Source organism: Thunnus thynnus, chromosome 4 (assembly GCF_963924715.1).
Source record: "Thunnus thynnus chromosome 4, fThuThy2.1, whole genome shotgun sequence".
NCBI lineage: Eukaryota > Metazoa > Chordata > Actinopteri > Scombriformes > Scombridae > Thunnus > Thunnus thynnus.
The window spans coordinates 12,344,081-12,359,331 of NC_089520.1; the positions used below are offsets into that span (position 1 = coordinate 12,344,081).

Below are 15,251 nucleotides of genomic sequence, written 5' to 3' on the forward strand. Positions count from 1 at the left end.
CCATCTATTTCGCTCCGAGACCATTCATCCATTTGAAATCCTTTACTTGAGAAAACCTTGGCGTCTGTATTTTCCTACCACTGATTTTGCTGCTGAATGGGGATTTGTTCTGCTGTAATATTACAGTTCAGTTCATTTAGTGAATTAAATGTATTTATGTGTTCTGAATGAAGGGCAAGGATTTTGCTTTTTGTCTTTGAGTTTCAAATCTAACCCAATTCAAAGAAAATGCACTTATTTTTATCATTAATAGATAATTTCTTTAGATAAAGAAAAAAAAACATGTATGGCAAGGTCTCTTGTGTGTGTGTGTGTGTGTGTGTGTGTGTGTGTGTGTGTGTATGTGTGCTTGCATGAGTCCCCTGTTTGTACCTGCTTTTATCTGAGCTTTTCATCAGAACAGTGTGAGTCAACGGCAAGCTTTGGGGAAGCAGAGCCCTTCACCGCTGATTATACTCTCCTGCTTTTTAATTGACAAACCAGTGAATGAATACCCATCCATTATATCTGGACACCCACCACTGATGGTAACCATACTCTAATTAGCAAGAAAACCCATTCATCTGCCCCGTCACTACATAAACCATTGTATCCACGTTTTATTAATACCTACCTATATTAATTCAATTAATTAATACATAATTACAGTGATATTGATAGGTTTTCAATGTAGTGAGTCCCATAGATGGTCATTTGAGTGGGTCCCCGATAAAATTTGTGTTTTTTGACAAACTGTAGTGTTAAACTTGTGTTTGATGTTATATGGTTATAATCAATGGTTACAGTCATGTATGTTGAAAATGTATCTGAAAATTAAGCAAATAAAATCCCAAATCTGAAAACCTTATTTACAAAATATTATACAAATGTCACATCATCATGACATACTAGCCTACAAAATTCAAAAAAACAATCTGAATTGTTTGGGATCTTGACTGGGGGATTATTTTCTTCTTTTTGACAGTGAAGTTCCTTTTGTTTATTTCTATGATTTCAACACAGATTTTCACAATGTAGCATCAGGGAATAAACAGGGTGTAGGTAGGACGTGTTGATAGTGGGTTTACTGCGTCCTTTCAGTTTTTTAACGCGTCAGACACAGGATGTGTACTTGGCAACATCATTGTTAATTACGATCTATAATTGGACTTAAGTAGACATTTGTACGATGTTGGTTGGTACACTGATGAGAAAAAGCACTGACTCACAAACAGGTGATTTTTATGAGCATGGTATTGGCTTAAACACACGTAAAGAACTGAGGTAAAGAGCTAACAGCCAAAACGGTAACTATCTTATTGCAATACTAAATTGGTCAACAGTATTTTTGCACAACATGGAGTTTCTCAATCTCAAAAGACATCTAATGAGGAGATGCAGTCTATCATAGTCCTGCTACACAATTAACTTGGTTGACATGGCAGTAAAGTGTTGAACTTGACCTATACAGCGCTGTACTGTGGGCTACAATGGACCTATGTGTCTGTCTGCTCATGTGGACATGATACACTTAAGCTCTAAGCTAGTGAAAATGCTTTTTTTCAGGCCAGAGAACTACCTTTCCAAGTAACAAGTGCCTGTAGTTCTGTATTAGCCAGCAATTTCTCTCACTTACAGTGCATTTCTGCTCTCCCTCTCTCCATTCACAGTAGATAAGTCGCAGAGCGGGTAGACAGAGAATAATGACGTTGAGCATGCACAACAACTGCCTCCCTAGGAGAAGGCCCTGGGGAGCGTTTTGCAGTATTATGCAGTCAGCCATAACTAAAACATCATTACAACTCTATTCACAGGCCTGACCAACAGTCCAGACTGGCTGGAGAGAGGGGATGGATAGATGGATGGATAGATGGATGATACTGTAACGTGAACATTTACTGTTGTTTGATGTATTTAACACCAGTATCTCCAAATCCAGTTTGGCTCTACATCTTAAAAGTCACAAATATTACAATTTGTTGCATAGAGCTGCAATATTACTGTACTGTAGAGCTGCAATGATTAGACAATTAATCAATTAGTTGATAACTATTAAATGAATTGGCATCTATTTTGATAATTGATTAAATGTTTTGAGTCATTTTTAAGAAAAAAAGGTCAAAATGATCTGATTCCAGCTTCTCAAATGTTAATAGTTATCTTCTATGACAGTAAACTGAATATCTTTGGGTTGAGGACAAAACAAGACATTTGAAGACGTCACCTTGGGCTCTGGGAAACAGTGATTGACATTTTTCACCGTTTGCTGACATTTTATGGACCAAACAACTAATCAATAAATCGAGAAAATAATCATTAGTTGCAGCCCTACTGTACTGTACACTGAGTTCATTACCTACAGTCATAAACAAGGAGCAATGCAACTCTTTAAAAGGAGGAAATTTTTGTATTTTTTTTATTGTTACACATCTCCTCACTTATTTATAACTATTGTCTCAATACCTTTTACAGTTATTATTTGTGTTGGTAGTATTTAGTACCTTTTAGTTTTTTCATGCTTCATTTTGTCTAGTGGACACTCATAATGTATATAGATTTTTTAAAGTACTTATCAATACTATGCATCTCTTCTTGTACTTATAATGCTGTGACACTTCAATTTCCCCCCATGGGATCAATATAATTTTTCTTAATTTACTCTATCTTATCTTAACAGAAGCAATAATGTTTATAATGTCACCCTCCAGAGAACAGAGTGTGATCTATCTGGAGTGAGCCGACGATCAGCTGTCAGCTGACCTGCTGAGCCTGAGACTTTGTCCAGGCAGAACTCATGAACAATATTCAATTATGCACATGTAACAAAAACTACTCACTCATTAAACCGGAGCGAATAAACCAAACTGACACATTAATGAGCGACTGAATACACAACTGAAAAATTGCAGACAGTAACAAACATTTGGAGAAGTAGCATGAAATCACTTTTGCTTGCTAACAAGGACTCAGGCACTTGAACACCAACAGCTCCTCTTTAATAGTGCGATCAGTGCTCTGACGGTCCGAGCAAACACATTACAGGTTGCACTGCATCTTTTCATTGTAATGAGGAAGGAATAGACGCTGTCTACATGTGTCTGTAGTTGTATATTTATAACAATATTGAAATATTTCCTTGTTAAAACATCACAAAGGAAGAAATAAACCATCTCTCCCATCTCATCTCACTGTGCTCGAAGAAAAACCCAAGAATCACAAGATCACACATTCCCAGATCTTATAACATCATTCTGCACCTGCAAAGAACAATCCTTCAACCCCCCTCCTCATTTTGCCCTCCATCTCTCTGCATCACTCCATCTTTCACACAGCAACAGCTTCCCTCTGGTGCTTTGAAAACAAGACACACTCTGCCATGAAACCCCTTCTGTGCTGCAAATGGATCACTAAAACTTCACCTTCCCTTCAACTCCTGATTGCATCCCACCTCCTTGCACTGTTGACACTCCACCTCTCTGCTGCTCCAAAGAGAAAGATCTGCAGATAATTAACAATACGGTGGGAGAGCAACATGACACCTTATGAATATGTAAATCAGAGCATGATTCAACATGAATCCACTTCTCTCTTGGTTTCCTTACAACCTTTCTTTTTAAATTTCAATGATGCTTTCATGTTTTTAAAGTACTTAGTGCAAAAACACACTCCTACAAACACACACACCTGCACCCTGATGCTGCATGTAACCCCCTCGTGCTGTCCTCTCCAGGCTGTAATCCAGGCGTGTAATGAAGGCTATAAATCAGCACCTTGGACAGCGCTAGGCAGCCCTGGGCTCCTAGATATACAAACTACAGGAGTCAGGCAAGAGAGAGGGGGTGGGGTGGGGGGCCCTTTCAGCACCAGGGGAGAGCGGACAGCGACAACCTCTGACATTCCTACTCCCTATGTGGAGCTGCCCTGTATAGTACTGATGACTAAACAGAGTTATTCAGGTTGTTGCACAGCTAGCTTAGCAGAGCTGTGATTCAGATGAAAGGGATTGGGGGGATATGTGTGTGTGTACGTGTGTATGTGTGTGTGTGAATGAGGTCCTATCTTGAGAGATGTTGCTACTGTACTGCAGAGTGACAAAAAGAGAGAGATAGGGAGAGAATGACACAGGGGGAGAGACTGAGAGATGAGTTAAGGGGGGGCGGGGGGTTTTTACTTATCCACCTCTCTGTGGGTCCCAGCACATCTCTGTGCACATTACATGCACAGGCTATATCTATGTATTACTCCGGGACGAAGAAAAAGGGATAACCTAACCAATGAAACAGTCTGACATCTATATATATATATAGCTGGAGAGGCGATGAGTTACAACACACTTCTCAGCGTATTAGCATGTGCTAAATATGAACATACATGACAACACTAGAACTCCATTCTGCACACACACGGATGTAAATCAGATGGTAAATTCAACCGTGCTAAAAGATAGAGGCACACACACACACACACACACACACACACACACACACACACACACACACACACACACACACACACACACACATACAGACAGCAATGCTCAAGTAATCATATTAGCTTAACACTTCTGCATGCATTGTTCTGTGGCTTTATGTCACGCTTGGTAACCTGCCCTTGATGGCTCCAATTCGTTGCACTTAAAAACGGGTCATGCTTCCACCCCGCCAGCAACCTCTTACAACTGCTGCCCGTGCTCTTAGCGCACCATTGTAATCCCCCCCGCAAAAAAAAAAAAAAAAAAAAAAAGAAAAGATGCCCGCATTAAGTTAAATATTCATGTTCCCACCGCTGGTCTATTTTTATCATTAAGCCCTCACAGGTAGGAGAAGCAGCATAGTGACTGTTCTATCATCCGCAACCTGTCTCTCCAGTGCATCCCTGAGAGCCCAGGACTGACAACAGCAGGGAGATTTGTGCACAGCGCAGAATGAGAGACATGAAAGAGTGAGAGCAAAAGGAGAGGGCAGTGAAGGAGAGAGCTTTGCCTTAAGCTACAACAATCCTTAACATATAGTGGACAGTATAAAGAAATACTGCCGGTTTAGGGCACCTGCAAGATTATGCTCACTTGGAATGAGGCAATGTGTATGGAAATGGGGGCCAAACTGAAGTTGATAACAGCATCCGTGACTGATTACAGCTTTTTTAAATGCATAGTGCATGTCACTATCACTTAGAGGAATTTGTGGTTCTCTTCCCAGCGGGCCCTGAGAAGGTATGCGCTTTCTGGTGAACAGCCGGTATAAGAGCACTCACATCACCAGCAGCAACACCCCCAAACCAGCAACCTACAGGTTTCCCCCAGAAAGCCTGCAGAGACTGAGGACTGGGCTGAGCTGTGGGGATTGGATGGAGGGCTGATTCTGACAGCTGGGGGCGATGGGATTAGCAGCAATGGTGGGTTGGTATCTGTAATTGTGAGTGAGTGTGTGTGTGTGTGTGTGTGTGTGTGTCTGTGTTTGAGTGCACACATGCCCATACCGCCTGTCCACAGAGTGCCATATGCGGTGGGAGTATTTACGTCGCCATGAAGAATGGATAAACCGTTGGATGCCTGCACCAGAAAACGCTTTGTACTGTGTGTGCACGTGTGTATGATTGCATGTGTGTGTGTGTGTGTGTGTGTGTGTGTGTATTAGTGCAAGTGTGTGCTGGACAAGCTGTACTGCCCTTACACTCACCATCCATCGTATGGAGTGAGCCCATTACTATTCCTGTCACAACAGCCTTGCAGTAAGAGCAGCGGCAGAGGAGGCAAGCAGGCCGACCACCGTACAATGCTGTAACACTTACATGCACACACACACACACAAATACACACACATACACACACCACCTCGTCCAATGACCACTCACTCCCATCAGGTTGTGTGTAAGATGAACCTAAATGTTTATGTTTTGTAAGGTTTTTCTGTGCTGCATTTATTTAGTCTCCCTGTATGTGTTTGAATATGCAAATGTACAACATATGTGTGTCTTGTGTTGCCATGTCAGTGTCCCTGTTTATGCATTTCTGCTCGTGTGTGTGTGTGTGACTGCATGACACATCTCATCACTCACCCTGGCTTTGCGCTCCACCGTCCCCCTCCTCTGTGTCGGTCAGGTTGTTAAGCATCCCGGCTCCTCTACAGTACTCTTCTTCTGCTGCGGAGGGATGTCACCGATTGAGCTCTCGGCGGCTCTCCCCTGTGCTCCACGCACTGTGATACAGCCACAGAAATTGCGGGGAAGCAGCGTAGAAATATGCCAGCCCGATCCTCCTCGCTCCTCTTCGCTCCTCGCTGCCCGTAGGATGCACGGAGAGAGGCAGCAGAAGAGAGAGAAGGATTTTTTTTTCTCTTTGTAGATCCTCCTCTTGACGTCTCTTCTCCGCTGGCTTGTAAGCGTGACTCTCTCGCTCCCTCTCTGTTGCTCTCTCTCTCCCTCTCTCTCTCTCTCTCTCTCTCTTGCTCTTACTCTCTCTGTTGCTCTCTCTCTCTCTCTCTCTCTCCGGGAGGAGGAGGAGGGAAGAGTGAAGCTGCAGGAGTTTGGTGGATGATGGAACGCCTCAAAGCTGCACAGTCGCTCTCTCCCTCCTTCCCTTTTTCCTTCTTTTTTCGCCTTTCTCTCCCCTGATCTCGATCTCTCCCACTCACAGACACAAAAACACTCACTCTCCCCTGCTCAGATGATGTTGCTCAGTCATTGTAGCTGCCAATTTGATTGCATATTCAAGCAGCGTGATTTCTTCTATATCTATTTCTCCCCTCCCTCCCTGCTTCTCATCGTGGCTGTCAGACAGAGAGGTGATTGGGGAAGCAGAATTGATACTGTTAGAGGAGCGAGCAAGTGGTAGCCTCACTGCTCTGATGTTTTCTGTCCACAGAGGTGCATTATGCATCGGCTTCTCCTCCTGTTGGCTTTGTAATAAGCCGCTGCGCTCAGTCCCTACTTTAATGTCAGATGCAAATAGAGCCTCTGTTTCCTTCAAGGAGTGAACAAGCCCTATCAACATCATCTGTATGCAGTTATGATAAACATGGAGAGCCATGTACTTAGATGCACACACACGGACAGACACACTGCCTCAGCAATACAGTGCGTCGGCAACTGTTTGGTTTTGTACGTGCTCACTGTGTATATGCAGCTAACAAAACACAGTGTGGGTCTTTATCTTCATTACATTTTTTTCTTTTAATCCGCCCTTTAGAGTGAAGAGATGTTTGGTTCCAACTGAGAGAACCTGCATGCTGTATGGCGTCGGCGCAGCACTGAAGCCTCACTGTCAATTAGAACGTCTCATTTTGATCCATGCAGATTCATTTTGATCTGGTACACTGTGTACCATGTGCAAAAAAAAAAAACGTGTCTAGTATGAAGACACTCTGCATGTGTGTGTGTGTGTGTGTGTGTCTTTGTGAGTCCCAGCCGTTGTGATCCCACACCAGAGATATGAAAGCAATTAATCTTGGTTTTAGTCATGGTAGCACTGATGCACAGAATAGATTTGAACAAAAAGAGAAGGTGGAAAAATATAACTGAATGCTTAGCTCCAGTGAATAAATTTATTACCAATGTTTGAAACAAAACCAGTTTTGTCAAGGTACAATTACCTTGACAAAGAACCAATACCTTGAAGCTTGGCAATAAATTTCCTCACTGAACTGTGTGTACAGACACATTTCTCTCTCTTTGTTCATTAGTGCTCACACCATAGCCAGCAGTTTGTTTGTAACAACAAAAGACACGCACAAATTAAATTCTAATATCCATGGAGGGAGAGCCTTTGCTGAGTTGAAACATTCGGTTGCTTCAAGTTGTGTCCTGAATGACCTACTCATCATTGCTTTAAAAAAAATGCAACGCATACTTCCAAACAAGAAATCTGATCACTTAAACATGCATTATGAAATCTGATTATTTAGACTGCTTACTACACAGGTTCTCGCTATGACCAGGGAGACTAAGATTGTTCTCGTTTTTCTTGCTTTCTAATAATGCAGAGGTGAACAACTATGAAGAAAACAGGATGCATGAATTATTAACAACATAAGCACAATGTTTACCGTAATAACCAGTTCTTTATTGATGCGGATACACTACTTCGGTCCGTCTCTAATTGTACTGTACTCACAGTCCTGGTAAAGCATTTCTGCTATAAAAGACTAGCTCCTTTTTGTAGATGTAGTGCTGATCCACACATCTAAAGGAGAGTAGTTTAGTTTTAGTTTTTACTCTTCTGTTGCACCAAAACTTTAAACTCCCATTTAAAATGTGATCCACTATTAACTTTAAAACCTACACTTGAGGAGGTTTAAATTTTAAAATGGCTGCCTTTTTAAGATGGATTGAACAAAATAATCAAGTTCCTCAAAGAATCAACTCAATTGAGTTTTATGATGCTGCTGAATTTCTCTCATGATACCAGTTAAGCAAGTAAACTTTTGTGGAGCTGAACGGGAAGATTGGACCAACTGTCAAACATGGCAGTGAAAGAAATGCAGCTGTAGCACCAATGTTCCAACTCCTGGTAGCCCTGAGATTTAATGCCACTGGATTAACAGTTTCCCCCTCTCTTTTATACTTACTTTTTTTTTTTTTTTTTAAATTTGGGTAGACAAGCATCTCCATTTTGATTAAAATCTATTTAGTTTTGGTTTATGTCAATAAACTAATTTTAACTACTCATTTTAAACCTAGTTTTGTTAAACCCTGATTAGAACTAATCTTAGATTAATCTTTGTTGGTGCAACTCAGTCTCAGTGTAAAATGACCCCAATACAGTGTGTGTAAAGTTGCATTCGTCAATGTTTTTGTTATATTGCTTTAATTTTATTTGCCATGAATATGGCAGTGCTTTATTTTTAAATGTAACATGCAGAAACTGACAGTAAATTACCCTGGCGATGATGCATAGATCCTGTCTTCTCATGTACATGTCACATGACTGTCTCCTTCAGTAGGTAATCGTGGCACTATTCACTCACTATATCCAAACAGCTGAATTGGTTTTACCTTTCTTGTTGACCAAAGGCGCGCTGGATTTATAACACAAGACAAAACGAGAGCATCACTGCGAAACGGAATGCGGCATAATAATAGTTTTATCCTGATGATCTTGTTTTCATAATCATTGGAAGCCAAAATTGTGTAAAAACAGAGAGATCTGCCTACACAGGGATGATGATATGCCTCCAACCTGCTGATCTCTTGCTAGCTTGGTACTAGCGTTGCATTTCCTGCATGAAATTCCACTCTTACACTATGAGTTTACAGTTTTTTTTAAATGGTGCATTTCTTCTGATAACAATACAAAGAAAATCACGGAGTTTGATGATTTAAAGTAATTTCTGCTGGATTTTATTAGTTACTCCACGCAGCACTTTCACATCTAGACTGTGGAGGTCAGACACAATGTTATTTCCCCCTTAAGTCTGTGTCAAAACCAATTTACAGACATCTGCTTTCAGACTGAATAACTTTCACATTCACACAGACCACCTTCATCTGTTGGAGGGGGCGACTACCATCTGTGATCAACCCATACATCTCTGCTTTCACTGCACAGTGTAAATGCGTTCAGTACCACTCTACTACTGCAGTAATGGTGGCGGCACTGGGGAATACAACACATAAATCAGCTGATTCGTCTATACTTGTCTTTCTAAAAATAAACATTGGAGAAACAAACAAGCGAACAAGGGACACTAGCATCATGTTTCCTTAAAATTAAATCCGGTCCCAAATTTGGACTTTAACTTTTCCCCTGGTGGTACTGTGGGGGTCTCATTAATATTTAAACTGGTAACATGGATGGCAAGTGTGACAAATAACAAAAATACTTAGGTTTGGAAACTGGTTTATTATATGCACAGTAATTACTGTATTGTCTTTTGATATTGTGTTGAAATTAATGTTGTTGTACAAAGAATATTGCCTGTTCACATCTTCCATATTCCAGATAACTATACTTTACAGATTACTGATCCGGGTAAAACGTGATATACAAATGATGAACAAGGAAGCTGATCTGAAAATTCTGAAAGAAACTGAACAAAACCTTCCAGCCAGTTATGACAGACAATACAAGTAGTGCTACTACATTCATATGTGACATACTCGACTCAACTAATCCAAATCATCTGATCTATTGACGTTCTCAAGGCTCAGCTCCTTCTATAGGTCTGCCTAGACTGCTCGTGCTACTCAGAATCATCACAGCTGCTGCTTCCATTAGAGCATTTAATCAGTCCATATCCACTCCAGCATCCGCCTGTAGACCTGAGTTTCCCCCAAAAAGGGGTGAAGTGGGAATTATCTCTCCCAATCTTCCTCTGCACTGGTGTTAATTTCGTTAACGAAAACTATGACTAAATATAGTTTAAAATATAAAAACTTTACCAAAATCTCTATTTTATTTTAGTTGACATGAAAGAGGAGGTAAAATATTATAGACTGTTTTTTTCTCAATTACAATCTAAATATCCAAGTATGTGTGTGTATGAGAGAGAGAGAGAGAGAGAGAGAGAGAAAGAAAGCGAGAATGTGTGTGTGTGAGAAACTGTACAGGGGCAAATGACTTCAGATCTATTTATTTTATCTTTAACACAAGCAGATTGCTATATCTCCGCATGTACAGCATTCTTTTCAATTTTATTAGGCTAGCTACTTTTATTTCCGTTGTTCAGAACAGAAAGGTACGTTTGTCATGTACTTTGGGCGATCAGAATGTTTTATTGGCTGTACAGCTTTCATTGTTTTATAATAGTTTTAAAGAAAGTAACTGGGCAGTAACAATTACTGGGCCCCAGTTATCGAATCATGTTGGTTCAAAATAAATATACAAATTAGTTGCATGTCTGGATGTATTCTTTATATTGATACCATTAGACCAGACACTTTCTGCAAAGCTGCATTCTTAATCATTAAACCTGTGTTTTTCATCAGATAAAGATAAAATTAAATCTTACATGAAATAAGTTTGACTAAAATGACAAAACATTTTGGTTTTGGCTAGACTAGATTGAAATGTTCAATATAATCTGATGGCTAAAAAAGACTAAAATGTCGGTTTTCACTGACTCAAATCATACTAAAATAGTTTGCTTTGACTAAGATAAGACTAGAATGCTCAGACTTTTAGTCAACTAAACCTTGACTTAAGAAAAACAGGATGAGGTTGACTAAATATGACACAGGACTAAGACTAAATAAAAAAATAGCTGACAAAATTAACACTACTCCGCGCACGTTTAAATAGACACCAAACATTCAAACCTGCATTCACACATCAATATAACTGTTCCACGAGACTTGGCTGACTGAAATGAAAACTTATTTTTGCACACAACTAAACCAGCTGACGTTAGCTAACAGACTGCCAAATCTCTGCAATATTTTGATTAAAAGGGAAACAAGAAAGGAAACGAACCAACTGTAAATATGAGTAATTCGCTGTCTTACATTGCTGATCAATGTACAGTCTTGTTGGACAACACTGACCTTGAAATAGGGCTTTATCATAGCGCATGAATTAGCATTTTCTGAAACAGATCAAAATGAGAACACACTGAATCAGAGATCAATTCAAAAAAACTTTTAACACCTATTTCACACCGCCCGTGTTCAGTTTCTCAGTTGTGTTTTCTGGGCTGTGATGTTTTATTTAAGATATTTTGGAGAAGGAGGGAATTTTCTGTTGAGCTTTGTAGAGCAGAGGAAGGGAGAGGCGAGGGAGAAGGTGGTTGATACATCACCTTAATGGAAGAAGGAACAGGTGAGAGCACGTACTTGTCATGGCAAAGAGATGCATTTACCTTTAGGACGTCTGCTAACGCTTGGAGTAACTGGTCCATTGCATTCATCTGCCAATCACCACCACATTTACACCAGTCTGCTGGATGATTAAAAACGACGAGCCATTCATCCTCTGTGTTCTCGCCAGGTACGTTTCTGAGAAACCTCCAAAGCAATAGTGCAACACATTACGGTATGTGATAGATTACGACATAAGGCAGGTGTTGGAAACTAAAAGTGTTTGTTTGACTTTAAAACCGTCATATCTGAACCACTGATGTCCACAAACACTTTTCTGCTGAAAAATACTTTATCCTTCAAAGCAAAGAGAGACAAGAATGTAAGAAGAAGACGTAAGACAAGCACTGAGTGCACTGGAGCCTGCTGGCACAGCAGCTGTTCAAGTAGAAAGTGTGAACAAACAGAAAGCTCAGTTGCACTTTTCAAAATCAAACAAAATGCATTGATCACCAGACGAAGTCATAATAAAGAAAACTGTTATAAAAGTTGGTGTTAAAATGCATTTCTGAAACAGTTAAAAAGTTATTCCAAGAGACAGTAGTTTGACGTGAAACCTCAACACTCAACGCACTTTCAAATTTTTAGTTTTCCCTCCAAGGATTTACAAACTACAGATTCAACCTAGCAGATCTGAGATGAATGTGGATGGATGTGAATGTGTGAATGTGGCTAGCTCAAAGACAGTTTCAAATCAAATCAAATTTAACGTTTTTATCCAAAGAGGGAAATTGGTCAGAGGAACAAGGTGCTCTTGTTGCAGCGCTGGTTAGTTTCACCCATAACTCATATATCAAAGATTTCTGAAGACAAATTCTGCAGTTCACTTAAGTGTTTTCACCCATTCGCTTCTCTTCAAGCCATCAAAAAGTCTAATTAATGCAATTCAAATTCCTTCTTCTGTGAGCGCTGTGTGCGCACTGCTGACTCACTCAGGCATCTGAAGGCTTCCTTATTTCTTAAGCAGCATGGCTTGCTGACAACTTAACAGTGTCTTGTCTACAGACAGGGGCCTGTTATTGGATTAGCCCAAACCCTTACAACAATCACACACTGCCAAAAGCAACTCTTGGGCTGCAGTATGGGAGGTAGAGGCAGTGAAAACCACATTGATAGTAGACTTAAATGCATGTATTACTACAATGGTACTAAAATTGGGACCCTTCTTCTAAGGGCCTGTATGTATGAGAGAGTATAAAAATACATGCACTCAGGCCCTGAGGCGTAGTCAACAGGCAGAGTTGTTGGAGGAAAAAAAATAAAAAAAACATTATGTAGCTACTACAAGGTTGTGTGTTTGGCAGTGGTGTGTGCTATACAGAGAGAGACTGAAAGAGAGAGGGGAATAGAGGGGGGGTATTTACAAATAAGACGCTCTTATGCCTAAATGTAGATGCATGAGTCACACAATTTCCTGAAGTTGCACTTGTTATCTGTGCCTGATTACATGCGTGTCAGTTTGCATTCACGTGTGAACATACTTCAGTGCATGTGCAATTTCGTTTGTATGTCACGTTTCCCTCTGAGGAGTACTCCAACCTATTAATCACCTTTGAGAGAACAATTTGCAAGAGGGTTTTTTTTTAAAAAACAGAAAGGCTAAATTAACATTTTCAAGGGTTTCGATTGCAGTCTCATTTAAATGTCATGTACTTAGATCCAGGCTCCAAACAAGAGCAGGAATGGTACAATCTTTGTTGAGTAATGTTTTACTAAATAGAGCCTTGCTAAGGTCATATTGACCCGGTCTGCTCTAATCAAAAGCCTACTAACAAAATAGAGAAACTCACATGCTCCAAATATTTTTAATGATGACAGGCTATGGTCAAAAGAAATTCAATTAGGTTTCTGAGCAGGGCTTGCTGACCTCCTGTGACCTTGTGTCATCAAAAGGAGCAGCGGTGGAGGAGGGGGGGCGGTTTGTAAGGGAGGGCACTGGCCCTCCCTGAGATACAAGGAGTAAACGGATGTGAGCCATAAAACGAAGAGAAGAAGAAAGGAGAAACTTCAGGACTCACGTAAGATTTTTGGCAAAAAACTGTGAGTTCTCCAATTAATTTACTCAAGCAATGAGAGGGGATTTAGTGTGTTATGGTGCACAGGCCAATGCATTTGAGATGAAGCAAAGGTAAACTCTACAGTCCACTAAATCTTACAACATGTCTTTAAGTAGAGCACTAAATCTAGATAAATGAATACAGGACATGCTAGGAGTGGGTTTAGATTCTGGTTATTACTTCTGAGTAAGAAAATAAATCATAAGTACTGTATGTTGGATACAAAACAACTTTTGTGTTAAAAGAAATGGCTCGAAATTTGAAGAAATGCACTTATTTACTTTCTTTTCAAGAGTAAAATGAGAAGATTAATATCAGACTAAAGCTGGACTAAGAAAAATGGATATTGTAGCTTAGCATGAAGACCACCACTACCTCTAAAGTTCACAAATTAAAACTTATTGTTTGTGGTGTGATTATTTTTTGGCTAACAACAGCCAGGTGAAGTCAGGTTGCCAGGTTTGGTGTCATGCCTGTACCGAAAACAAACCAAAGTTTATGCCCACCAACAGTATCTGGCAACCCACATTACAGGAGACGCTACACACAATCCTGGGCGGATGGTTAAACGATACTACTTTGATACTATTTTGTGATTCATATCGGTTAAAAGATAAAATATTCTTAAAAACCATTTATCTACGGACAAGTTGAATGTTTGACATGTTGGACTGTGTTGGCTGATTTGGGACATTATGAATTATGAGTCATCAAAAATGCTCCAGTCTTGTACCATCCTGCAAGAAATGCTTCATCATGATAGACAGACCTCTTCCTTCGCATGAAGATTCTTTTGAGGTGTGATTTTTTTGTTTGTTTGGGGCTTTTTTTGGCTTTCGCTTTTTTAAGGCTATGTGATTTATTAATTTTATTGTGAATAGCAGTGGGTACAAAACAGGTGAGGTTACACAAAGTACAGGAAGACATAAACAACAAAGAGAGATATCAGACGGTAAGACCAAAAGAGAGGGCGATAACAAAGGGAGATGAGACAAACTAAGGAATATAACATGTCTGACAAGAGGTAAGTGAGTAGATAGATGTGTGTCTGTGTGTTGAGTGTGTTGTGTGTGTGTTGTATGAGACCAGGGCGGTAGGAGTGGGGTTTTGGGGGGTTAGATGAATAAAGATAGTAACATTCATACACAAATACAATCATACCCATACACATACTGGATACACAAACATATACACATAGGGCATGCATGCATACACTCCTCCTCCCTTATATGTAGGGTAAAAATAAATAAATAAATCAGTCACACATTAAAAAAACACTTTAATTGCCTTGTGATTGGACAATAGATGGACAAAAGTCTTTTTTTTCCTGATGCTAATTCTGATGGCATTACGTTGTATCACATTTTTTATTGTTAACTCTACGTACTCGCAATGACACAATAAAGCCGAAATGCATTATGTCTG

General features: G+C 40.0%; 1 protein-coding gene across 4 annotated transcripts in view; it reads right to left on the reverse strand.

Moving 5' to 3' along the window:
* The window catches only part of slc12a5a (solute carrier family 12 member 5a), a 180,387-nt gene that overhangs the window by 107,417 nt on the left and 57,719 nt on the right, over positions 1-15,251 (reverse strand). The window contains exon 1 of one of the 4 annotated variants that reach the window (XM_067586749.1): positions 6,037-6,792. The exons of the other annotated variants lie outside the window; for them this stretch is intronic. Within the exon in view, the coding sequence (XP_067442850.1) occupies positions 6,037-6,091 (55 nt within the window). The 5' untranslated portion in view covers positions 6,092-6,792. Of the gene's footprint in view, positions 1-6,036; positions 6,793-15,251 lie in introns of those variants that run through there. 4 annotated transcript variants of the gene reach the window in all.